General features: G+C 44.4%; 1 protein-coding gene across 4 annotated transcripts in view; it reads right to left on the bottom strand.

Annotated features, from left to right (window-relative positions):
• Positions 1 to 3,128: 3,128 nt before the first annotated feature.
• POU2F1 (POU class 2 homeobox 1) overlaps positions 3,129 to 26,987 on the bottom strand; it is a 188,063-nt gene continuing 164,204 nt past the window's right edge. For 3 of the 4 annotated variants that reach the window (XM_060643405.3, XM_060643408.3, XM_060643406.3), the window contains 3 exons: positions 19,327 to 19,669; positions 18,252 to 18,340; positions 13,874 to 14,800 (listed from right to left, as the gene is read on the bottom strand). In XM_060643405.3, coding sequence (XP_060499388.1) covers positions 14,490 to 14,800; positions 18,252 to 18,340; positions 19,327 to 19,669 — 743 coding nt within the window. In that variant the 3' untranslated portion in view covers positions 13,874 to 14,489. Of the gene's footprint in view, positions 14,801 to 18,251; positions 18,341 to 19,326; positions 19,670 to 26,987 lie in introns of all 4 variants that reach the window. The other variant, XM_060643404.3, reaches the window with a different exon arrangement.

Raw genomic sequence — 26,987 nt, 5'->3', positions numbered from 1 at the left:
CCTGGGGGGGGGGGGGCAGGAGTGCAGGGCTTCCGGCTCCGTGCCCAGCTGGTGGCAGAGGGAGGCCAGCGAGCAGCCAGTCAGCAGGGTCTGGGACTTGCAAACAGCCGCTCATGCCACTGCCCCAAACCTCAGTCTTGTGGGGTTCGGGGAGGGCCGGAGGACGACAGAGGTCTTCTTCCGTCAGGTTCCCTCTAAAAGTAGTGGCTGTACGCGAGGCCCCAACTCATCAAGCTAGCAGTTAATATCGGGTCGTGTTTGAGATCAGAACCCAAGATCGTGGCTGTTAAAAGCCCCCCCGAGCACCTAGGATTCCGGCAGGAGTGCTGTGCATCTCGGGCCCCGGGTGAAACGCGTAACAACTCCCGAAGAGAAGGCATCCAATTTGTAATCCGGCCTCGTAGGGGTAATTCAATTCCATTCAACAAATATTTACCCTGCACCTACCTATTTTCCGTGCCCAGCACTTTACAAGCCACCCGGGAGGACAGAGAAGTACCACCACAGGCTTAGGGGTTTGAAATTTTGCCGCTGGATTCCAGAGAAGAGCAGCATCCCACGGCTGTGTCGCGACACACAGGGGCCAGGCGGGGAGGGGTGGCTGCCAGCGAAGGGGTGCGGACAGAGCCCGCTAAGCTACCGGAGAAGCGGGCAAGTTTCACGGGCGGAAGGCCTCAGAGGAGGGACAGAACGTAGGACGGGTGATGACAGCCAGCCCTAATTATGTAACCTGGTCACGAGGCAACGGGACGGGAAATGGGTGTTGTGTGGCGTTAGCGGCCTTGAGTCTAAGACAACAGATGGCCCCTTTTGGGTTGCCACTCCCTTTGTCTTCTACTCACCGGGCACCCGAAGTCGGATTCATCTGTTAGTCAAAGTGAGTCAGCCTCACACGTCAGACCTAGTTTCAGGGTCCGCGGAGTTACACGCAGGCCGTGTGACCCGTATGTATGGCTGGCTTGAAAACAAGAGTTTGGCCCTGTTCCGTCAACGATTTGGCTCAAGAGGCAGGGAGGAAAGCCAGCAAGCAGCGAGGTGTGGGTGCCACAGCTGACCTGGGTGGGCAAGGGCACTTACTGGACCACAGGCAAGACGCCCGCACGCACAGAAGAGCCAGCCGGGTGAGAGCGACAAGTGCTGGGGGGGGAGGAGCCCCAGGGTCAAGGGGAGGCATTCCCAGGTGCCGCCCAGTTTCTGCCCTTCCTAGGGCCTGGGGCTCCCCCCTCTAAAGCACAGCTGGATTCCTTCCATCCCAAGAAGCTACTGACCGACTCCGATGTGCCGCCAACTTATTTTACGTAAAAAAAAAACCCAACTCTTAACATAAACATCCATGGTAAGATGCAGCCCTGTTTCGTAAGTGTTAAAATAGGAAGATGGGTTTTAGAACAAAGGAAGGCCGCTCACTTGCATTGAGGAACCACGGACGCGTTGCGTGTGCATGTCAATTAAAATGGAAGCTTTCGATATTTTTAAAAACCTGCATCACTTTGTTGTCACTGAAGCTAGGTAGGGTGTGGATATTTCTGATCAAGTTTTCTTCTTCCTGGAGTATGCCCTAAGAACAGAACGGTCACCGAAGCCGGGTTGGGCAGGGACAAAAAGGGCAGGTGATCAATTCAAGCTAAGAGGAGGTCCCAAGGGGACTCCAAGCCTGGCCATTCGGTCGGCTGTTCAGCTGTAGCTGTAGACCTTGTCCCTGTCCACAAGAACTCATGATGCATTTTGGCAGCCTGGCACCGGACATTTCTGTGACCCTACGACTGAGTTCTAACTACGGAGGTCCTGCATCTTCGAGCGCTCGTTTTTTGGAGAAAGGAAAGGCGGCAACAGAGCAGATGTCATCGACACCCTCTCGCGGGGAATTCAGCTTGGCCGATGCCAAGCGGAAGTGGGTTAGCACGTAACTCCCTTTTTAACAAGGCCTACAGGGTGATGATAATCAGTACTTTATCCCCATTCTGTAGGGATGGCTTTTGCCTTCTGGGGTCTTTCTCATGCTGGCGAGAGCGAGCATGTCAGTCTCTACCAAACAGAAGATTTGTTAAGGACTCGGCAAATTGCTTTAAGGGATAAACTTCCCAAACTTACATGCAAGCTACAAACCCGAGGGGTGGGACAGCAGCCTAGCCGGGTTACATCAGGGGACAAGAGGAACCCAGATTGGCCTTCCCATTCCGGGCCCTTCAGAGGGTGCAAGCACGTCTTGAGACAACAGCGGTCTCCTACTTCAGGGAGCACATCCCGTAGACCCGGGTCGCACACGGTCGCGAGACAGGGAAGTTAGCCTCCCAAAGCTCTTCAACAAGCTGATGTTTGCTTTCTGTGGGAAATACGCTTTAGGATTCGGATTTTCAGGGGCACCTGGGTGGCTCGGTCGGTCGAGCATCTGACCTTGGCTCCGCTTTGTAAGTTCGAGCCCCGCGTTGGGCTCTCTGCTGTCAGCCTGGGGCCCGCTTCAGATCCTTCGTCCCCATCCCTCTCTGCCCCTCCCCGGCTCCTGCTTTCTCTCTCAAAAAATAAACATTAAACGAAAAGAAAAAGCCTCAAATTTTCATTCAACAAACTGCATTCCAGACGCTAAACGTGAACTCGTATAAGCTAGAGGGAGTGGAGTTGAGTTGTGTGCCCTCTGACAGGAGAACCAGATGCCAAGTCCGGGGCTAGCTTCTTTCAGAGAACCCTCAGGGAGTGGGTGTTCAGGATGTGGCAGGAAACGTTGGAGGGGCACCAAAGAGTATAAAGAGCGAAGGGTGGAAAGGTCAAATTCAATACCTGGCCTGCCATCAAAGACACAAGAGAAATGGGAGCCCTGAAGGGTGATCTTGCAGGACCAGTCAAGGGCCTGTGGCTTTGGTCACACAAAGCCCTGGGGTGCGAGGAGACTACCCTGAACCCTGAGGGTCTGGGGAGGGAGAGAGGTGTGGCGGCCACAGCACTCCAGGGGACACAGGAGGAAGCGGGCGGTAGGACCCAGGGTGGGGGTGGGCTAGGAACCAAGGTGCCTCCAGTGCCTGGGACCCCTGAGAGCCCCTGCTGGAAAAGACCAACTGGAAGGCGTATGCGACGGTCTGTGTGCGGGAAGAGTCCAGAACACCAACACGACGAGTGCAAGGAAACTCCAACAATGTGAAAACACTTGGAAAATGGTTTAATGATGTTTTACAACAGAAACGAACTGTACAGTTACAGTAAGTTTAATATATATATAAAAATTACAGCAGACAAATGCATCTACACAAAATCTACCATTTCATTCTGAAACACTGTCACCTACGCAATCTCTCCCAAGCCTACAGCCCCGGTGGGAGGCCCCAGGAGGGGGAATCATATAAAGGGCACTTTTCAAGAGACAGCACCGCTCATATTCCCCACCACCTCCTCAGGCCTCGGGAGGCACATCAGCTAATTCCCCAAAATGTGAAGTTGCTTGCGTTTTGGGTTTTCAAAATCCAGAAAACGTGTGTTTCCCAGGGACCCAGATAACAAGGTCCCCCGAAATCCGGGTTATCAGCAGATTCTTACAAAACATTCCTATCCGAGGGGAAATGGCTAACCAGGCACTCTGGGGCAGTGAGGCTATACAAGAGCCACCCAGATTGCAAAGTTACCTAAGGAGAAATGTAAAAGGACTCCCAATCAACTACTTAGGAATTGTCACTGCCTCATTAAAGCTGCTGGACAATTTTGGAAAGAATCATTTACACCACATCGTAAGTTTCCACAAAAGAGAACTCAAACTCACATTTTAAACTTAAGTACATAAAACAAAAGTTTTGGGAGGCCAAGGGGCCAATACCCCTTATGACCCTCCCTCGACAACAGTGGAAAAACACCCCTGAATCAATATTAAAAAAAAAAAAAAGAAAGAAAGAAAGAAAAAAAAAAGTCAAAGGAAGAAAAGAGAAAGGTGGTGGTGGTGGGGGGAGTTAAGATATTTAAAGACAGAGAGAGAAAAAAAAACCCAAAACATCTTTAGGAAAACACGATCACGGTCTCTTTAAAACAAAACAAAATCCCTGTCGGGAACGGTAATCAGCAAATATGCAATCCAAATTGAACCCGGTGGAAGTTTATTACTGAATATTATGTACACTCAGAACTTTTTCATTTTCTTTTTTATTATGAACACCTAGGCAGTGAAAACTGTTATGTTAATACATACATAGACACACCCAAAACATACAAAAATACTATTATTTCAAACTACTAAGAATAGGACAGTTCAGTTATTTCCATGCTATGACTTTAAGAGCATTACACTGAAACAAACAAGAAGTTAAACGACATTTTTTTTTTTTTTTAATATCCCAGAAATATACCAAAATATACATCTAAGCTTTGGAATTACTGAGGTTACACTAATGCAAGTGCTGGGTAATCGTACTTAATACACAAGTCTAAGGTTCTGCAGGAAAGAAATCATCTTTGGTATCTGCATCAGGCTAATATTATTAACATTTGGATTTTGCTTTGGGATAGAGCTTGTATGACCCTAGAACCAAATACCCGCCCCGCCCCCCATCAACTGAGATTAAAAAGATCCATGTAAAAAGTTCCTTCATTTGCAAGCCCCCCCACCCCCACCCCCGAGTTAAAAAGTCACAGGCATCTACCTAGCACAAAGGTTGTGAAATACAATGCATAGTTGCACAGTGGTGCTGCAGAAAGGAAACCAACTACGGTAAGGAGAAACGAAAAGCTCGATAATCATTCTGCACGTTTTCTCACAAACAGGGCAGAGCCACTTCCAAGCAGTTCCAGTAAAGGAGAGAAGAAAAGGCTTAGAAGGGCACCTTGGCGTGTACTCACTGTCATGACCCCAGAGGTCCAAGCACCCAGCAGAGCAGCCAGTCCTGCACCAGTGTCTTCAACGTCCCCCCACTCTGTGGGTCCGGCGGCCCGGCAGCAGGCCTTGGCCTCCCAGCTCCCCCGTGCTAAAAGCCCCTGTGGTGACCGTGGTTGCTGGAGGGGTGGCTCATCACGGCGATGGCGGCTTTTTTATTGTTTTGGAAAATCTGAAATGCCAATTTGTTCCACGGCACATTCACAGGTTGGCCAGAGCAAAACTACCGAGGACGCACCTCTGCAAACCCGAGCACATGGAAAACAGACCCCCTGCCCTTCCCGTGGGTCACAGCCCCCCACCCCCACCCCTAGCCTCACTCCTCTAAATGCCAGGACGCCACAGACTGGATTGATGCTGAAGACTTCTCTTTTCTTTGGTTTTTTTGTTTGTTTTGAGTTTATACAATCATTAAGGAATCTTTGGTTTTGGCTGGAAATTTAAAAAACAAAACAAAACAAAACAAAGAAACCACCCTCCCCTGGCTTATAGCAGCAGTATTAAGACCTGGCAAAGCTTTCTTTCAACACTGGGGGTGGGAATTGAAGGCTGGGAACTACATTCAAAGAAAAGGTGAAAGGGCTGGGGATGCAGCTTCTAAAGAGCCCGTCGGATACAAGATTGTCAAATAATAACAATATTAATAATAATAAAAACTTAAATATTTGGATTTATTATTATTATTTTTTTGGTCATGACAAAGGAAAAAAAGTGAAATGTGTATGCAGCAGTCAGCTTAAAGGAGCCTTTGGTGTCTTTTTCCCTTCCACCCAAAGTCCTGAAAATGAGCAGAACCCTGAGGCCGCAGAGGGGGACAGGACGCTCCCACCCCAGCAGGCGGGGGCGGGGAGAGCTGGCCAGCCCCCGGAGACAGGGTGGCAGGGAGAGCGGATGTTGAGAGACCTGCGAAGACCCCCTTGCAACGAAAAGAAACAGAAGATTGCAATTTGCCCTCGGTTTGCAGTAGCTTTTCAGCAGCGACATTCAGAGGCTTTAGGAGGTCCCACCCTAGGCTGCAGGTCCTGTGGTGCTATAGGCCAGAGTTCAACGTTACTTAGAGGAGGGGGGGCGGACTTGGCAACTCTGGAGGGTTGAGAAAGCTACAGCAAGTGACTCAATCACGAGTTAGAAATGAGGTATACGACAGTCCTGGACTTGGGGTGGCCGGAAGTCCCACCCTTACTCACCCAGCCTTTGCTATTACCATAGAGGGAGGAACTCGACCTGCGGTCTGACGCGGCTAACGCGGGAGGCCTCCCTCCCGGGACTGAGTAACGCGCTCAGGCGGACGGGAGAAGCCGGGAGAAGCCCGTCTGCCTCTCCCTCCGTCTCCGTCTCCGTCTCCGGGGGGCCACACCACCGATGCCGCAGAGAGCCAACGCTGTGACACGCCCGCAAAGTCTTCCGCTCCCCCCGCCCGCCCCCAACATTTGCAGTTTTAAACACACCCGGGCTGGCATCGGTCCACTGGATTCTTAGAAAAGTTCCGTGCCTTCTGCAGACCTGGGCAGGGCGAGCGCCACAGACGTGGCATCCCCACACGCCTACAGCTACAGCCTTTCCTGACAGAACCCCCTCCGTTTCAGCCTCTGAAAGTGCATCTCCTTTCCTGCTGCGTTGTCAGACTCACGGACGGTGGGAGGGGGCCGGGGGCCGGGGGCCGGGCGGGGGGGGGGCACGGCCTTCCCTCCACGGGGCTCTGTCCTTTTTCACGGTTTCATTCGAAGGAGATTCTAATTTTAAAGAAGCGTTTGGAGGTCTCATTTTTCACACGGCACTGTATCCGGCTGTCTGCCTGCAGACTTTGGGATATGATGTTAGAGAACTCAATGCTGCTGCCAGGTTATGAAAGAAGCCTTAAAAGCTGCTTTTGTAAGGTTGGGGCTGACTTAAAACAAGGATGAACAAGTAAACAAAGAAAACGCGGGGGAACTTTGCAGCAGACCTCAATGTTTTTTACAGTAAATTAACTTTCGGGGTCTGACCTTTTTGACAGTGTCCTGGGTCTGAACTAGAAGGTGGAGCCGGGGGAGGGGGGGGGGCTGGAGCCCCGTGCCGAGAGGGGGCAGATGCAGCGACACAGAAAGAACCAGACACCGCGCCTGCCCTCCGCGACCCGTGCTCAAAGTGGTGTTCCATCACGCACACCTTGTTTCCCGTAACTTCTGTTTCAAGTGCTCTTATCTTCAATATCCCTATCACCTACTTACAAACCTATCTAGCGCTTTGAAAGGTCACACAATATTAATACCACTTTTATATAATGTCAGAACAATCAGATTATTAATAAAGCTTTCATGAAGTTCTGCAACCTGATCAATTTTTGACGGAATATTAAGAGAGTAATAAATGTCTTTTCCCTCTCTCCCTTTCTGTGTCCCATCAATAATACACCAAGACAATGAGCTTCTCAACTCCCTAGAACCCATGTATAAAACCATTCTGGAATAATACAGCTCCCTGGGAGAATAAAGGAGTTTTGGTTTTCCATGTAATCCTGCTCTTGAAAATGCTTATCCTTTTTAAGTGACAGAACAGAGACAGCACATCTAGGGATCATCTGAACTCAAACAGGCTGTACTGGTTCTATTTATAAGTGTTAGATAAAGGGAAATAAAGAAAAAAAAAACCCTCTACCCCCATATTTTACGCCGCCCCCCCGCCCCCCAATTTGCCAGCAATTCTGAGAACATCACTGCTACACTGAGCAACTCTATCCATCTTTACAGAGCCAGCAGAGCGAAACAAAATTCATCTCTTTTCCGAAGCCAGGACAACCAAGACTTCCTTCAAAATGTGGGTAAGGGAGGAGAGGAAAGAGGGGAGAGGAAAAGGAAAGAGACATAGGTACAGCCTTTCCAAATTTCAGCCTTTCACTCCTATTCTCTCTGCCTGTTTTGAAAACGTAAGACTGAACAATGACATAGCAGTGTCTTTGGTACCCAAACCAAATCCCACTCGGGTTCGGTGAGACGGATGGTTCATTTAAAAATAACCTTTCTGGAGGCAGAGTCCATACCTGAACGTGGAGAGCCACGGCAGTCTGTCCCAGAGTATGGGCAGAAAGGGTGCTTTGACACTTCCCAAGCCAGCATTTCTCATCCACATTCCCACCGGGAACACCACTCTCCTCAGTCTCACCAACCTACCAGTCCCCAGAGGTCACGCCTTATCACACGCGTGAGGCAAGCAGGCTGGCTTTCAACTGCTCAGGTCGGTTTTACTTCTGTTTGCGTTTTTGGTCTAGACGGAATTAGCCTTGGCATGAGAAAAGGAAGGAGGGCTTTGCAATGTTGCCAACATGACAGAGGGTGACAAAAAAGAACCTGTTCCACTTCAGTTTTCCTAGTTGAGGATGCAGCACTTGTCTTTCCTTTCCGAATTAAATGGCGCATGCCTGCTTCGGCCTCCGTTTCTCAACCACACACCCACATGGATGTCCACACACGCGTCCTTCGCCCAAGCTCTTGCCACACAGAGAGGTAATGAATCCTTAGGAGGGACTGGCAGGGTCTGGGGGCAAGGGTGGCCATAGGAAGGGGCACACATGCCTTAGGGGACCCTGAAGCTAAAGCACCGCCCGTGTGTAACCCACACGCTGCAGTGCAGGTCAAACCACGGAGAGGCCGACGAACCCCAAACCCACTGCAGAGATAATCAAGTTTCCTTTGGCAAGACAGATACGAGGAAAAACAAACACACATGAGCAACATTTTCCTTCTAACATAATCAATTTCTCCTCTCCCCACCCCAACCCTCCCTAACCCTATAAATTGTAACCTATAAACAGGATCCCAAATACATACAGCATCAATCATGTTTATCAACCGTAATAAACATCAGTTCAACTAAATGCTACAGCTAGAATTATTTCCACTATTTATAAAGGTTTTTTTCTTTTTTCTTTTTTTGGTTTTTAGATTAAAACCAGGTCTGTAACAATGCTAAGCTACGCTGAGGTATTTTATGAAGGTGCCAGAAGCTAGCTGTTACCCACCAGCGTTACCCTCACAGATTAAGGTATCACCATTCAAAAAGAAAAGGAAGAGGAGGAGGGGGCTGAAAGGAGCTCCAGATCACAGAATCAAAGTAGGATTCACTCAATTACTGCTATTAGAAAAGGCGGAGAGAAGCAGAGCCAAAACAAGGACCTAAGTGCTTCACGAATGAGGACAATTAGAAGAAAGCAACAGCTCACAAACCATATGGAAATCTGGGTGTAAACTGGACAAGTCTTGAGAAACGACACATTCCCTGCCTTCCTGATGAAATCCTCTCAAATGATCTTACTGGAAATCTCCGGGGTGTCCCATTTAATCTCTTTGGATTAACGAAAGAGTGAGGCAGAACAGGGCTGGTATCAGCTTTTAATGATAAAAGCGGTTTATTTATCCTACTCCTGTTCAAGCTCACATTTATACTGTGTGCGCCATTATGCCAACCTGCCTAAGGGCGGATCTTAGTTATTTCTCTTAGAAGAGTGGCAAAGATTCTTTTTCCTTCTCAAAAATGAAGGTAAATGCTAAGAAAGATTTACCATCTTAAAGTGTCATCTTCAAGGTGTTTTAAGACTGAAAATGACTTCAAAATGGCCAGGGCTATGATTAGATGAACAGTGTCATACATTAAATGCTTTTTATGCGCATATACAAAATGAACTCATCAATGGTTTATGATCAAATGAATTCATCAACTGTTGCCCATTTGAATAACTTTAAATTTCAGGTCTTGAGAGCCATTTTCTTGGTAGCATGCAAGGTCTTTTAATATTTTCAGCTGCAATAAACACGGTTTGAAGAATGAACTTTAAATTCATCAATTTTAGATGCTGAATCGATGGAAAAGAATTTGGCCAAAATCTCATCATGAACTGTTGAGGCTCTTCTTCGACTGAAGGGTATCAAACCCTAGACTGACCTCTGGGGTGCCCCTAGGGGGTCTGACCCCGTCGGATACTGCCAGCAGGAGGTCTGGGCAGGCGCCACTCCTCACCGGCTCCCCACCAGCTCCCCAGGCTCCCCATCAGCGCTACCCACCAGCCCTGGGGCTCAGTGCACCCGGACGTCTCCCGGCTGGCACTTCTCCCTTTTCTTCCTATCTCAACGGGTTTACTTTTTTCTCGGTGAAGAAGGTTTGGGGAGGATGACATGGATTGGGAACAACTGTAGACTATGAACTACAAAGAGTTTCTTCTGTACGTTTATTATATACACTGACTGCAATGTTTACTATCAGGGTTTGGAGCTTCAAGTATCTACAAATATGATTTCCTATATATGCAAATGTATCCAGCTTTCCCAGCAATTTAAAGAGAAAATTTAATGTTAAAGATTGGGCTGACCTTAAATCTTGTGTCAAGAAAATATCTGTGCTTCTGGATAATACAGACAAGATCCCCCCATCTTCCCAAATACATGAGGGATAACAGGGCAAAATAACATAAAAAAGAGGTATAATTGTGCTTTTTTTTTTTCCCCCAACAATGAATGAATTATGTAGAACAAAACAGCATCGTCTCACAAAAAGTCTTTTAATTAACCTTATTTTCCCTTAAAAAAAAAAAAAAAAAAAAGGATCGTTAACTTCTAATAATGCTACCATGAAGTACAAATAGGTATGGTCCTACACGAAATGAAAGTTGGATTCCTTTGGTTCCGTTGCTGGAGTAAGAAGTTGAGTAAATCGGGATGGTATTGGTCTTTCTTATCAGATAAATAAAAGGAAGCGTGTATTGTGTCAGGTAATAGAGATGAACATTGTGTTAATTCTAAAAAGCTGCTTATGTAATTCGGAAACATTTAAACTAATATGTAGCACTCAACTTATTTCTTAAATCAGGAACAATAATATTGTTCCAATAAGAAGCCCTTTTCTAGGTCTTTCTGCTCTGTCCTTCAGATTCACACAGGGTATAAATAAAGTTCATGACCAAATTGCACTGCTTGTGATAAGCAGGATTCAATTACATTCACCACTCCCTGGGGAGGGCCCATTACCATGGGCAAATACAGAAATATAGTATCACTATAAATGCATTCAGAATTAGTCTTTGGTTTAGTATGTATTCACCAAATTCAGGGAGGAAATAAAATCTGCATAAACATGGCGGGGGGGAGGGGTGAAGAAGAAGAATGTACAATGAGTTCTGATGACCCATCTGGCCCAAACGCTTAGAAATGCAGAAACTACCAAACACCTCCTTTTGGTCAAATGGCCCCCTTCATTTCCAGACTTTCCCATATAAGGTGGTTCAAAGTCAAGTCTGAGTACCTTAGCTTAGGAGATTCACTCAATTCAAAAAGCATTTCTTGAGATGATAACTATAATATAAAGTAAAAAAGGACTAAAGGTTGAGTCATGAAGCCATATGACCAGCAAAATGTCCAGGGATGGTGGTGGGGAGTGATTTTAAGCTAAATACCTATCAACAAACTGTTTTAGTGTTTCCTGTGTACACGTACAAATGTACCTTTCATTTTACAACTTGTCTTTAAATAAGAAAAGAACGAGAACGTTTTTAAATGTTACCTTTGTCTAAGGATTTCTTTCTTTTAAGTACGGGTTTTTATGCTGGTTTAAGGTTTATCCTCATGAAGTGATCCACACACACGCGAAGAGGCAGAATCCCCTTATCCCAGGCTGACTAGAGAACACAGACAGGGCAGAGAATAGAAGCCCATCGCCCTGACATTTAAAGCTTAGTATCTTTAAAACATTAAAGTCCGTTGGTGAACCTTGTTTAGGAGCGGGAGCATCTTTTGAACCACACAGGAAAACACACACGCAAGCACAGCCTTTCTTTGCCCTTCCTTTTAATCCACTGGGTTTGAGTCTCTTAGGACTCCACACTTCCTTTGGCAGCAGTTTTGGGAAATTAATGCTATAACCTCTAATCTGGGACGGTGGGTATCAGCATTTCCCTCCCTGAATCCTTCCTCCTAACTTACCACTCCCAGGGGAGGGACTCATTTATAATGGGCAGCTACTATTAGTGATAGCCCTAAAACCATTTGCACAGACTAAAGTTAGAGATGTCAAGTTGGGATACAAGATTAAACTGAACAACATCAGAGAAGATGGAGGAGAGAAAAATTAGTAACCGACACTGCCATTCTATTTACACACCGAACTAAATACACTAGTTAAAATCAAGTTAATGTCTGCCCAGAGGATATTACAATTAACCAACATAAAAGATTAAAACAAGCAGCAACTTTTATATAAAATAAAGACAAATGAAACAAGAAATTGTCAGTAGCATCTATCTCCTCAATGTGTCTGAAATGCACGTTATAAACTAGTCCATTAGTACAGCAGCTTGCTAAAAATCGACTTTGGTTCAAGCTTAGTTAAAAAAAGAAAACAAACAAACAAAAAAACGACAACATAAAAAAAAACACACCACACATAAAAAAAGGTGGATGGACATTATTTGTTAGTTTCCCTGCTTGCAGTTCACTGATTTTGGAGGGATTTTAGGGAAGGTGAACGGTGAGAAGAGGAAATTTAGGTTGATAATTAAATACTCCGTGAAATAAAACAGGAAGACAGAAGCAACAAAAGAAAAATTAACAGAGGGACTAAATCCGTTTCTGGCCATTTAATATTAAGGTGCCTGTCTCCCCCTTGGACGATCACACACAAAAATACACGCTGTATCTGTATCACTGCCTTTCCCAACACTGTGAAGAGACAAACACACAGACTCCAAGCTCTCTCGGGGACATAAGCAGAGCAATCAGAACGAAAACGACCTGTCCACTCTCTCTCAGACCCTAGCTCCAAAGGGGGGAAAGTGCAGTCTTGGGCCACTGGAGATAAAAGCAGGCAGCCACAGATACCAGACGGGAACCTGATCTCCAATAAGAGGGGGGGCTCAGACGAGCCGCATCGCAGGGATCCAGTCATCCGGGAAATGTTTTGGGACAGACAAAACATCATAATAGTACGCTGACGCAAAGGGGAATTGAATTTCCAAGTTACCCTCATTCCTCTTCATCTACTTCCATAAACTCTTCCTTTCGACGGGCTCATTTGCATCGTCTAGAAACACCCTGAAAACAATTCCGGAAGCTAATCACTTTCTACAGCGTATAGCGAGACGTGTATTGCCGTTCCGATCTACCGAGCTGGAGCGTCACTAATAAACCAAGGAGACACTTGAGGTGTGTGCAAAGTTCCTGCTCAAAGTCCTTCAAAGGTTCTGAGACCCCATGCCCAGCTAGTAAGTGCATTCTCCAGTCAGGGAAGCAAGGAGAGTCTTAAGGTTAGAGAACGTTACACGTCGTCCAGTGAAAAGGAAGTCTGCGGCCACCAGAAAAGGTGGGAGCCTCAGACCCTTCCCATCACACCTCTTTGGGGGATACGGACTCGATGGCAACAGTCTAGGGGAGTTCCTTCAGAACACAACAGAGGGGAGGAGCTTCCCGATTTCAAGAAGTCAATTCGCTCTCTGCTAAGTAAATGAAAGGAAGTCTGAATGAAAAACTTTCACAAAATGGAAACAAACAAACACACACACCAACAGTAGGAGCATTTCTCAGGAGACAGGGAATCAGGAGAACCACCAAGTCAGGTGTCTGCAGTAGTCTTTGCTCTTCGGAACCAGATCCTGCCCTGCGACACACGCGGCCGTCTCCACGGACAGCAGACGCCGCCCCGTTGCACCGCAGGATCTGGGCCTCGGGGTCATTCAATGATCCGGGGTGAGTGAGAGCTACAGTTCAGCAGGAATCGCTTCCTACACAAAAGTGCTCCGAAGGCACCACCTGATGGGGGAGGGGGCGTGTGTGGAGCGGGAGTGTTTGCACACACTGCCATCAGCTTCTGCACCAAGCCTCTTGCATAAGTGGCAAAAGAAAATAATTTTCTAGCACCTCTGTAAGAGTCATCAAGGATAAGGAAACCAGCAAGAACATTCCCCGCAGTTAAGAACGTAAGTCTCCCCTTACCCCCAAACCCTCCCTCCCCACAGTGTGGGAGCTCACTGAAGTAGGATCCAGGAGCAAGAGATAAACATGTCCAAACTATATATATATATAAAAAACAATAACAACAACAACAATAATAATAGAGATACAGTAATACAGGCCTGCCTAAATTGTACCAGTTAAGAAAGGAACCCCCAACACAATTGATACGATTATAAACACCTTGTTATGACTTACTGGCCTGTACAACAGACCCATAAAAATGATTTTTTTTTTTTTTTAAGAAAAAAAGAAATTTAGACAAACAAGAAATCCCCTTCCTATATCGGAATTGGTAACCCACCTTAACTTGTCATCATGACTGCTGGAAATGATAAGTAGTCCTTTCACTTATGTTTTTGTTTTTGATTTTTTGTTTCTGCTTTTTTTTTTTTTTTTTTAATTTTTGGTTAGAAAGTTCTCCAATCCATGAAGCAATCCTGAAAAGACAGTGTTTTATTACAAAATTAGGCAAATGTTGTCCTGTCTCCATCCTTTTTTTTTTTTTTTTTTTTCCTCTGGTAGGCGTTTTTCTCCTTTTCTCCCTTCTCTCCCTTGCTTGCTGTTGAAACATGGCAAGAGGAAGCCAATCACATTGTTCAGTCTCGGCCTGGCTGGCAGGCCACTCGCGCGGCAGGTGGCAAAGGCTGGCGGCAGGCCCCGCGCGGCCCCGCTCACTGTGCCTTGGAGGCGGTGGTGGTGGTGGAGGCGGCCCCGCTGGCAGAGGCCACCGTGAAGAGAGAGTTCTGGATGGACTCGGCGGACGCGGAGGTGGCGTGGAGGCTGGCTACAGGCCCAGAGTTCCCTGCGGAGGCTGCGGCGGCGGAGACCAAGCTCACTGGGTTGCTGGTGAGCAGAGAGAGGTTCTGAGGGTTCAGGAACAGGGGGGCAGTCACGATGTTGGGGGCTCCTCCCGCATTGGCAAATACCAGGTTCCCAGTCGCATCCAGTGACGTTATTGGAAGAGAGCCACCAGAAGCGAGAGCTACAGACAAAACCCCCCCCAAACAGGCAGAAAAGAGAATGTTAAAACCATTCTAGAGAAGCCAAGTAACACATCAAGGGTGCTGAGGCTTCGTACAGCCCAGGTGGAAACGGTGCAGCCCTTAATTGACTTGTGTTCTTCACATACTGCCATCCTGTCAGCAAACGAAGTTTCCTTATGATTTTGAAAGCACCTAAATAGGCTGAAATTCTAACTAATTTAACGAGCACAAGCAGGACAGGGGAGAGGGGAGAGTTAAGAACTGTCTAATGAATCAGAGCTACGCTGCCATCTCAGAACCTCAACTCTATTCCATCTTCCTGCAAGTATTTTTAAATCTGGTCGTTTTGTTTTTAATGAAGGTTGCCGATTGTAACCCTCTTCCACTCAGAAGACAGACTAGCTACGGTGATGGGGGCGTTAAAATATAATTAGCTTTTATCAAACTCACTGGCATTATTGATAAATTTGAGCATTTTGGTACGACGGACAAGATAAGAACCACCTTTCAAGATGACCTTAGTTCTAAAATAATTACATATTACCAAATACGGTGTAAGGTGAAGTTAATTTTTCACTTGCTGAGGCATCACATTTGATTCCTAGGACTTACACAAAGGAGAATGAGGAGGGCAGTAGAGATGTACGGACGCGGTGGCCTCAGGGGGTTATCTAAGGTTGGGACTTGCTTCCATGCATGAGAATTGCTCTTTTAATGCTGTTCCATTACAGCACCCGAATTACTCTTCCACAGAAGGCATTAATGGACTTTACTTTTAAATAACTGGCACTCTCATTTAGTATCTTTTTCTGTTATCTGGCAACCCTTCCAATATCCTCCCACCCATATAACTACATTTTCACATGTAGGTTTGAGGGGGTTTCTAATGGCATCATTTGGTTGATATCTGGGGCACCCAGTTGGCATAGTTGGAAGAGCGTATGACTTTTGATCTTGGGGTTGAGCTAGAGCCCCAATTTGGGTGTAGACATTACTTAATAAATATTTTTTAAATTGTGGGGGGGGGGGGGCACCTGAGTGGCTCAGTGGATTGAGCACCCAACTCTTGATTTCAGCTCAGGTCATGATCCCAGGGTCATGCGATAGAGCCCCAACGTCGGGCTCCGAGCTGGGCACAGAGCCTGCTTAAGATTCTCTCTCTCTGTCTCTCTCTGTCCCTCTCCCCTGCTCACACTCTCTCTAAAAGAAAAAAAATAAGAAAAAGTAAAATTCCAATAAATCTAGATTAAAAACTTTTGGCTGATTTCATATATAACGAAAGCTAGAGGGACTGACTTGGACATGATCATACAAAGAGCACAGATCGGTGAGATTTGGTGCAGCTTTCAGTTTTCTGAGATTCTAGGTTCAGGGACATAGGATAGTTCTAGATATTCCCAGACAGTACTTGTTTTATACTCAGCTGTGCCCTGGGGAAGGCATTTGCCTTTGTAGCATCACTAAAGCCCAGAGGTTTCCTCATGTAAGAGCAAAAGTGATTTATCACAAATCTTATGCCAAAAAGAAATCCTTGTATACCAAAAGGTTTACGGCTCTAACCATCAATTTTACATATGATTTCATCAAGGAGAAAGTCAATATAATGTAAGGTAATCATTCTAATGATATATTAGAAGAAATCATTCTAATATATATACAAAGAGTATTTAGAAATATATAACATATTTAGAAGAAATAGTATTCAGCCATCTAAATGACCAAATTGGTATTTCTCAGATATATCTGGTCTACATCCACAGTTCCTGAAAACACTTCAGAGCCAAAACCATGAAACGGGTCTTGATATCAGTGAAGGTGACTTTTGGATGCCACCCAAGGGCGGGGATGGGTTGCCCCTAGGACCAACCGTGTGATCTGAGGGTTGGAACTTTTAGTCCCACCCCCAACCTCACATGATGGGAGGGGGACATGGAGTCTGAATCAGCCAAAGGCCAATGACTTCTTAGTCAATCATGACTGTGTCATGAAGCTTCCGTAAAAACCCAGGGGGACAGCTTTGGGGTCTTGTCTGGAGAGCCTCCACTCCTGGAGAACCAGAATACTTCCATGCGCCACTGAGCCAGACCTCAAACTCCACTGAGGACAGAAACTCCTCTGTTTGGGACCTCATCCTATGTATCTCTTTATCTGGCTGTTGATTTGCATACTTTATCATATCCTTTAATGAACTGGTAAATGTGTTTCCCTGAGTTCTGTGAGCCGTTCTAGCCAAGTAACAGAATCAATCTAAGGAAAAGGTTGTTGGAACCGCCAATCTGTAGCTGGTCAGAAGCATAGGTAATAATAGCCTGGGCTTACCACTGGTGTCTGAAGGGGAGGGAGGAACGGTTTTGTTGGACTGAGCCCTTACCCTGTGTGGAATCTGATGCTATCTCTAGGTAGACAGTGTCAGAGTTAAGTTAAAGTCTCAGATACCCTGCTGGCCTGCAAGGCTTGCTTGGTGTTGCGGGGCACGTTGAAACTGGGTCCAGGAAACCCAGAAGTGTAATCTAATCTAAGTCATGTCTTAGGTTTGTCTGTAAGTCATATTCTCTATAGTATACTGCAGAGATATCATCCATGAAACACTAATCTTAACTGAGGTTGGCTAAGAGCTTATTTTTGGCCCCAAGAGCTCTCATATAAGTATGAACCATTCAAATTTTAAGACACACACACACACACTCTCTCTCTCTCTCTCTCTCTGATTTATATAGTGATGTCTCAAATTGTTTTCCTGAGTCACGTAACATAGCATCTTAGCATATAAAGCTCAGAAGCTAAATAAGGCAAACCCTTCACATACGGAATGAATGGATTTAGACCCATTTTAGACTGGATAGCATGCGAAGGCCAAAAGAGACCCAATGGGCTTGGAAAAGAGATAATCCAAGAGAATATACATTCTGAACTGATGGGGATATACAAAGGGCAGAACCTAACAATTAAAAGTACTCTTGAAGTCTATATAATGTGCTCCAAGGATAATCCTTATAGGACCTTCTCCTATGTGGCTCTCATACGTGGGGGTGGGGGTGGGGCTGGGGACTGGGGAATTTATCTTGGTGGTGTTTACCTGGGGATGGGTCTTGGATGACTACTTAGATGAATTTATCAGGGGGAAATTCTGCCTCGAAGTCTATTCACATAAGAAGATAAATATCAGCATAACAATTCCTGTTATTTTATTTGTTTTTTGTAATATTCCAAACTAAGCATATTTGCTGTTCTTACAAATTAACACCTATACTTCTTGTAGAAAGTAGAAGGACTTGTAGAAGTCCTTTTTTTCACAAGGACATTTTCTTGGTCCTCAAGTTAGCATGGTCAATTCAACCACCTTTCCCCATCACCTTTACCTCTAGCAAAGCAAACGTCCCTCATTAAAAACAAACAAACAAACAAACAAACAAACCCAAAGGTCTAAGTAAGGGGCAAAATTCTACTGACCTTGAATAGTTGCCAGTGTACTGTTGCTCATGAGAGCCGGGCTGAGAGCACCGCCCAGGGTCCCTGGATTGAGACTGAGTAAGGCACCTCTGAAAGTCCAAAAGAGCAGTCACTTTGTTACAATGTAGGCACATCTGTCATTTTGACAATACACCCAAAGGAATAAGAAAAAGGAAAATGCAGCTGGGGAAGTACATGGAAATATCTGTTATTCTCCTTGTGAGAATAAGCTTTGGTTACTGCCTTCTTTTGACGCTTACTTGTACAAAGCGAAACGAGGATATGATCCACACAAAACCTAAAACCTGCAGAGTCATGCTGACTTTTCTTCAAATTACCTCATTCTTGGGGCGCCTGGGTGGCTCAGTAGGTTAAGTGCCCGACTTCGGCTCAGGTCATGATCTCATGGTTTGTGAGTCTGAGCCTCATGTCCGGCTCTGTGCTGACAGCTCAGGGCCTGGAGCCTGCTTCGGATTCTGTGTCTCCCTCTCTCTCTGCCCCTCCCCTGCTCGCGTCCTGTCTCTCTCTCTCAAAAATAAATACACATTTAAAAAAATTAAAAACAAAAAATGAATTACCTCATTCTTTTTTTCCCCCCAAAACAAAACGAAAAGATGCCAGAGAAAGGCACATATTGAAAAAGGAATCCTTCCTGTTCGATAATACAAAAAACTGGGGATCTTATTACTCTGCATCTTGCCCGTGTTTGAAAATCAGAAAGCAGACAGCTGAGAGAGCTTAGGTGGAGAATGCAGAAGAGTGAGCCAGGAATTGTGGGCTTCCGTCCGGGCCCCACCGCTGGGGCAGATCAGCTCTGGTGGCCTGGTTTCCGTGTCCTCACCTGGAAATGACGGGAGGATGGCCGCCCTCCCCGAGCGTTAAGAAAGCGGAGTCCGGCCGCAGGAAGGCCCTCGCACCCCCCCAGAGCCTCCCATTCCAAAGAGCTGATGGCTCTAAAGAGGGTTTCTTTTGCTTTATGCATCTCGGATGGAGACGGTCTCCCCTACGAGCGACTCCGGGGAGCACTGCCTTCTAGCGGTCTCTCAGGGGCGACCGAGGTGCGAACGCTCCTTACCCAGCTGCGAACTGCGAGGGCGCCATCAGGCCTGGGCTCAGTCCCGCGGCGGCGGCCATGGCGGCGAGACTGGCGTTGGCCGGCAGCTGCGCGGCCCCTTGGAGGGCAGCGGCCGCCGCCGTTTGCAACCCTGACGCCGTCACCATCACCTGGCTGGTGCCGAGAGGAGAGGACAGAGTGGAGGTGGTCTGCGTTGTGCTGGTCTCGCTGGCGCCGGATGCCTCGGAGGCGGAGGCCGAGGCGGACGGGGAGGGGCTCAGCGAGGGGGACGTGACTGCGGAGGAAGCTGGCGGCGCGGTGGAGATCACGGTGGCAGTGTTGTTGGAGGTGCTGTCTGTGGTGCCTGCAGAGAGAACCAGAGGAGAAAGTGCCCTTCGGTTGGCTGCTTCTGGAAGAACGGTGCTCTGGACGCAACTGTGAACAAGCTAATCTGCCATCCAGGAACCTCTGTGTCCTTCTTTAGTAACCTCGTTTTGCGTCTCTATGGAAACTAACCACAAAAACAAACACTTTAGAACCAAAACCACGGAGCCCGGTTTAAGAGGCAAGAGCAATAAAGCGGCCATGAAAGAAACAGAGAACACAGATTTCCATGTCCAATTTCTTATTCAGAACATAAAGAATCACAGCAGCTCTATGGAATACAACTGGTCTGGGGAAGAAACATATGAGCAAAAAAGCTACTTGGATAGAGTTGTCTCTATAGAAAAATCAAAACTGTGGCACCTGGGTAGCTCAGTCGGTTAAGCAACCGACTTCGGCTCAGGTCATGATCTCGTGGTTCGTGGGTTCGAGCCCCGCACTGGGCTCTATGCTGACAGCTCAAAGCTTGGAGCTTGCTTTGGATTCTGTGTCCCCCTCTCTCTGCCCCTCCCCAACTTGTGTTGTCTCTCTCTCTCTCTCTCTCTCTCTCAAAAAGAAATGAACATTAAACAATTAAAAGAAAAAAAAAAGAAAAATCAAAACAACACAATGAAGGCAAGAAGAACTAAAAGTTACATATTCTTCTAAGTGTCAATAATAACATGTGAAAATAGTATGAAAACAACTAAGAGCCTATGTCTAGATGCTTTCTTTGCACCGAAAAGTCTAAGTAGTTCTTCTGTAACAAAAACCAGCTCTCCAAAAGCCTATTGTGGTAAATATTTTCTTATTCATGAAACAATAACATACAAATATATTATGAATCTCATAAAAGCATGAAAAATGAAGCTCTAGGAAACTGTTAGTTAAGAGACCTTAAAAAATCAAGATGCCAAATTTCTTTTTGTTGTAAGGAGAACAACAAACATTTGTATACAAACGAGTGATTGACATTACAAATATCATCACTGAAACACACTCACTGGAATTACTTAATCAATGCTGTCCAACAGAAACACAATAAATATGTAATTTAAAACTTTCTAGGGGTCCAACTGAAAATATCAGGAAGAAATAGGTTAAATTATTTTCAATATTATATTCCATTTAACCCAATATATCCACAAATATTATCCTTTTAACATGAAACCAGTATCAAAAAAGTACTGATGTTTCTTCATACTAACTCTTTGAAAATGGTATTTTATACTTATAACACATCTCAATTTGAACTAGCTACACTTTATGTGCTTAAAAGCCACAGGTGGCTAGGGCCTGCCGTACTGGGTAGCACAAGTCTGAAATACGTCTAGAAGTCAGGCTTGTTGAGTCACAAAGGCAAGTGTGATGAAAAGAATGTTAAGTCCCTTTGCCTAAAGTAGAAATGACTCATAAGGCAGTCACAGGATAGAAAACCTTCCACAAAGTAGAAGATGCCAGCCGTCCCCAGTGAGCTGTAATTCTGATGCTATTTAGAGAGGCAAGAGAGAACAGGCCCTTTTATTTCAGTTATCAGCAATGCCACATATCACAAACACAGGCTGCCTACACTAGCTGGAACTTAATTTACTGAAACTTACTATGTTCTAGTAGATAACCAACCATATATATGTATAAAGCAGGACCTAAGTGGTATTTTCTCAGGATAGAGGACTCAAAAAGCATCTATAAATTTTCAGGATAATACTTCTGTGAGGTATAAAAGACTTGATACATTATAGAAGAACCAGACCAATCAAAACAAATATTTCAAACCATTGGAACAAAGATCTTAATGTAAAGGTAACTTTTTGGTGATAAAATACATCATTAAGCTCAAGAAGACTCTTAAAAAATTCAGTTTGGCCCTTCTAAAAGACTATTTTCAAGCCTTCTTCTGGTTGATACTAAGAACACCTAGAATTCAACTCTTTTCTCATTTTAACTCTAAGGAAATGTTGCTTTCACACATCACAGAACTGGGAGGAAATTAGACCTCTCTATTTCAGTATTGAGACTACTCTTCCCGCCCCCTATACTACTGCACAAAAGTGTTACAGGTCTCAGTGAATCCGGTAAACACATCTTTCTCATTGCTAATCAAAAGGGGAGCATTTACTCCTGTTTCTGCCCTTCTCAAAAATATATACCATTCCTCCTTTATTGCTGCCGTCCCTAAGTACAACTACGTCTACGCGGATAATCATGGTTCCGTTATTTTCGCAGTTCGAAGCCTATCTGATCACTCTATCACTGAGCCTCTGATGCAGTGCTGGGTCCTACGTTGGGCAGAGTCACACTTTGACACCTGTAACAGATTCTATTTAGAAAGGTAAATGTCTTCTCTCCTTTCTCTTCTACTACTAAGACATTTCAATGTACTTTCAATCTTTTCTTGCCCGACGTCTCACCTTATCTACCCTGATTTTAACTATGGACACTACCTCCCTTTCAAAGTTCAGAAGGCGAAACCCTCCGTTTCCAGAAGACCCCTTATCTCGAGGTCAAAGGCTTAAAACAGGCTTTTCCTCCCTCTCCACTGCCACTTTCAGGCAGGTCATTCAGTGTCACTCTCCTGAAATCCCATGTGTATACACGGAAAGTCCCAGTTAAGGTCAGCAGCAAAGTTAACCTGGGCTGGAAGAGGACTCCAGACAGTGCACGGCCTGCTTGGGATTCTCTCTCTTCCCTCTGCCCCACCCGGCTTGCTCTCTCTTACAAAAGAAAGAAATAAACTTAAAAAAAAAAACCCTAAAAATCTTCATAAAGACACCGCCGCCCTGTTTTCCAAAGTGGCTGTATGATTGTACATTCCCACCAGCAATGGATGAGGTTTCCAGTTTCTCCACATCCTTGCGAGCACTGGTGATTTTTGGGTTTTCTGATGATAGCCATTGAATGAGTACAAAACAGTATGGTTTTGGGGCGCCTGGCTGGCTCAGTCGGTTGGGCGGCCGACTTCGGCTCAGGTCATGATCTCGCGGTCCGTGGGTTCGAGCCCCGCGTCAGGCTCTGTGCTGACAGCTCAGAGCCTGGAGCCTGCTTCGTATTCTGTGTCTCCCTCTCTCTGACCCTCCCCTGTTCATGCTCTGTCTCTCCCTGTCTCAAAAATAAATAAACGTTAAAAAAAAAAAACAAAACAGTATGGTTTTAATTTGCAATTCTCTAATGAGTAAAAATGTTGAGCATCTTTTCATGTGCTCGTTAGTCATTTCTATATGTTCTTTGGCATAATATACATTAACATCTTTTGCCCTTTTACAAAATGAGGTTGTTTATATTTTTAATACTTAATTGTGAGGGTTATTCATATGCTCTAGATGCTTCTTTATCAGATACAGGATTTGCAAATGTTTTCTCCAAGTCTGTGGCTTGACTTTTCATTTTCTGAAAACATCTCTCAAAGTACAGAAGATTCTGCTTTTGATAAATTCCAATTTATCATTTGCTCTTCTTCTATGAATTGTGTTTTTGGTGCTATATCTACAAACTCTTTGCCCTGTATCTACAAACTTACGCCAAAGTCATAAAGATTTTCTCCTGTTTTCTAGAAGTTTTATTTCTTACATTTAGGCCTTTGATCCCCTCTACTTAATTTCTGTGCATGGTGTTGGGAAGGATCTAAATTCATCTTCATGAATACGGATATCCAATTGTCTCAGAACCATTTGGTGAAGAGTATCTTTTCGCTACCGAACTGCTTTGGTACCTTTGTCAAAAGTCAACAGAATATAAATTTAAAGGTTTGTTTCCGGCCCCTCAATTCTGTTCCGTTAATCTACTGTTTGCCCTTATGCTAGCAGCATCCAGGCTTTATTGCACAGCTTTGCAGTAAGCTCTGAAATCAGGTATTTAAGTCCTCCAACTTCATTCTTTTTCAAATTTGTTTTGACTATTCTGGGTCCCTTCCATACATACGTCAGACAATGAGTTTATCAATTACTGCAAAAAAAATTACTAGAGTTCTGACTACAATTATATTGGATCTACAGATCAATTTAGAGAATACTGTCATCTTTTTTTTTTTGATACTGTCAATTTTTTAAAGTTCTTTATTTATTTAGAGAGAGTGAGCGAGCACGTGCACGAGCGAGTGGGGTAGGGGCAGAGAGACACGAAGAGAGATGATCCCAAGCAGGCTCAGTGCTGTCTGCACAGAGCCCGATCTGGGGCTCGAACTCACAAACCATGAGATCGTGACCTGAGCCGAAGCCAAGAGTCAGATGCTTAATCGACTGAGCCACCCAGGTGACCCTAGAGAATACTGTCATTTTAAAAATACTGAGTCTTGGTGCACCTAGGTGGCTCAATAGATTTCTTGATTTCTCTTGATTTCAGCTCAGGTCATGACCTCACAGTTCATGAGCTCGAACCCAATGTTGGGATTCTCTCTTCCCCTCTCTCTGCTCCTTCCCAGCTCATATGCTCTCTCTCTCCAAAAAAAAACCCCCCAAAAAACCAACTAAACCAAAAACCAAACAAAACAAAACACACACACACACACACACACACACACACACACACAAAAACAAAAAACAATCTTCCAAAAACCATGAAGGTGGAGCATCTCCGTTTATTTAGACTTTATTTCTCTCAGCAAATTGCAGTTCTCACTGTGTAAGTCTTACACTTCTTTTGTTAGATTTATTCCCAAGTATTTTATTCTTGAAGCTACTATGAATAAAATTATTTCTGTAATATCATTTTTGGTCCATTCACTGATAGAATATACAAATGCAACTGATTTTTGTAGATTGATCTTGTATTCTGCAACAACACTCAATTCATTTCTTAGTCCTAAATAAAAATCCCTTGGGATTTTTACATACACAGAATAATGCAAATAAAGACAGTTTAACTTCTCTCCTTTCAAACTGAATGTTTTTAATTTTTCCCCCTTGTTAAGCTGGCTATGATGTCTAGCATCATGTTAAATGGAAGTCGGCAAGAGCTTGCTTTGTTCTTGATAGTAGGGGGAAAAGCATTCAGTCTTTCACCATTAAGTATGGTGTTAGCTGTAGGATTTTAATGTTCTTTTTCAGGTGAGGAAGTTCCTTTCTATTCCAGGTTTTTATCATGAACTGGTTGTTGGATTCTGTCAAATGCTTTTTTCATATCCACTGAGATGACAGTGTGGATTTGGCCCTTTCTCCTGTTGCTATGGTATATTATATTATTTAATGTGCACTTATTATTAAACCAACCTTGCATTCCCGGGCTAAATCCCCTTGATGGTGGTGTATGATCTTTTCTGTATGTTACTGGATTTGATTTGCCAAAATTTGCTGAGTGGTTTTGTGTATATTTTCATAAGGAATATATAGCTTTATAATTTTGTGTGGTCTCTCTGTCCAGCTTTAGTATCAAGGTAATACTGGTTTTCTACAGTGAGTTGTGTTTCCTCTATCTTCTGGAAGAGATGGCTGAAGATTAACTTCTTTAAGTATCTGATAGAATTCGCTGTTAAAGCCATCTGGGCCTAGTCTTTTTTTCTGGGGAAATCTTTACATTAATGATTCATTTACATTGCTGGCTTAAGTCTATTTAAGTTTTCTCCCTTTTTTTGAGTCAGTTTTGATAATTTGTGTCTTTCTCAGAATTTGTCCATTTCATCTAAACTGCCTTACTTTTGGGGGGCATAAAGTTGTTCATAATATTCTAGTATGCCACATAATAGACCAATTCCATTCCGAAACACATACACAAGAGAACTGGAAACAAGTCCACATAACACCCTGTACACAAATGCTCACAGCAGCAGGTATTCAAAATGGCCCCAAACTGAAAGCAACTCAAAAGTCCATCAAGTCATAGATGATAAACAAAATGATGCTATATCATACGGCCATAGAAAGGAATGAAGTCCCGATACAATCTACAACATGGATGAACCTTGAAGAATGTTGTATTAAATGGAAAAAGCCAGACACAGAAGGCCATATATTATGTGATTCTATTTGTATGAAATGTCCCAAACAGGCACAACCACAGACAGAGTAAAGCAACCAGAAGGAGGGTGAGGGGTAAATGAGGACGGACTGCTAATGGGTGTGGGGCAGCATATGGTTCATTATGAAATCCTGTTTTGGAAAAAAACAATTGGGGCAGAGCGTGTTTAGTTGAGATTATTAAAGGCTGTTCTGTTGAATTTTTGCAAAGCTTTGATACACATCAGAACACAATCTTTCTGGAGTAGCACAGTCATGATCATTCTTAGATCTATTCTGGAAACGTTTACCAGGGAGCTTCAATGTGCCAAGCACTATGCTAAATACTGGAAAATGAGAATGTGTCAATCAGACAAGATTTCTCTTAGAAGATGGTAGAGTGAGGATATGGTTTTTCTTCGCTTCGTTCCTAAAATCCTATCCCAGATGATGGTTAAAGAAAAGGGAGTAAGAACTCTGGGGACAGGTATCAGAAAACTTGAGATTTTGAGAGATTTGCAGAAATGAGAAAGAGGTTGGAATTAGGTGGTAGGGAAACCAACTAGAGTCCGGAAGGACACAGTGGAAGACTATGACAGAGGTGAGAATTATTCACCTCAACAGAGCCCTGAGACCAAGCTCACTTGTCAGAGAGAGAGAATTACAACAGAAGGGAATGACATTATTCTGAAGAGAAATTACTGTATAGTCCTGACTTTTGAAATCAATGATCGATGATACGCTATTATCTCATGTACTTAAAAAAAAAAATCCACAAGGATGAGAGGAACAACACTAATATTGAAAACAAGCAAAACAAACGGAATTTCAAATGAATAATGTAACTACACTGAAGAGGCTGTATAAAAAGACCTACCTAATCTAAATAACTTCTGAGCACAGTATTCGGACTACATACCTTCAGGTTAAAGACAAGAACTCTAAACAAACATGGAACTCAAATTAGTAGGCCTTTTCTGTTCAGAAACGTGGGCTAGCAATTTTGAAACCACTGTGTTTTCACTACTGGTTTGAGCAGTTAACGATCTTGTTAAATAACAAGAGCCAGGTTTCTCATGGTCACTGATAAGGGAGTTAACATATGGAAAAAAGGAAGGCAACTAATAAATGTAGAAGAAATCACACAGTTATTTGAGAATCATAACAGATCCATGCAAAAATCATCAATGGACACTAGTGGACAAAGGTTTGAGAAAAAAACAGGGTATCTGTACAGTCTCAAACCCCTCATTTACCATGAGGAATAAAATACTAACTATGCAATGGAGAATCCTGACCTATACCACCTTAATAAAATTATCAAAGTTAATACCAGCAGTAGTAGGATCAATAAACAACATGTGTGTTCATATCATGCACAAAGGAGAACTC

The sequence above is a fragment of the Panthera onca genome, chromosome F1 (assembly GCF_046562875.1).
Source record: "Panthera onca isolate mPanOnc1 chromosome F1, mPanOnc1 haplotype 2, whole genome shotgun sequence".
NCBI lineage: Eukaryota > Metazoa > Chordata > Mammalia > Carnivora > Felidae > Panthera > Panthera onca.
This window is presented reverse-complemented; position numbering and strand designations above follow the sequence as displayed.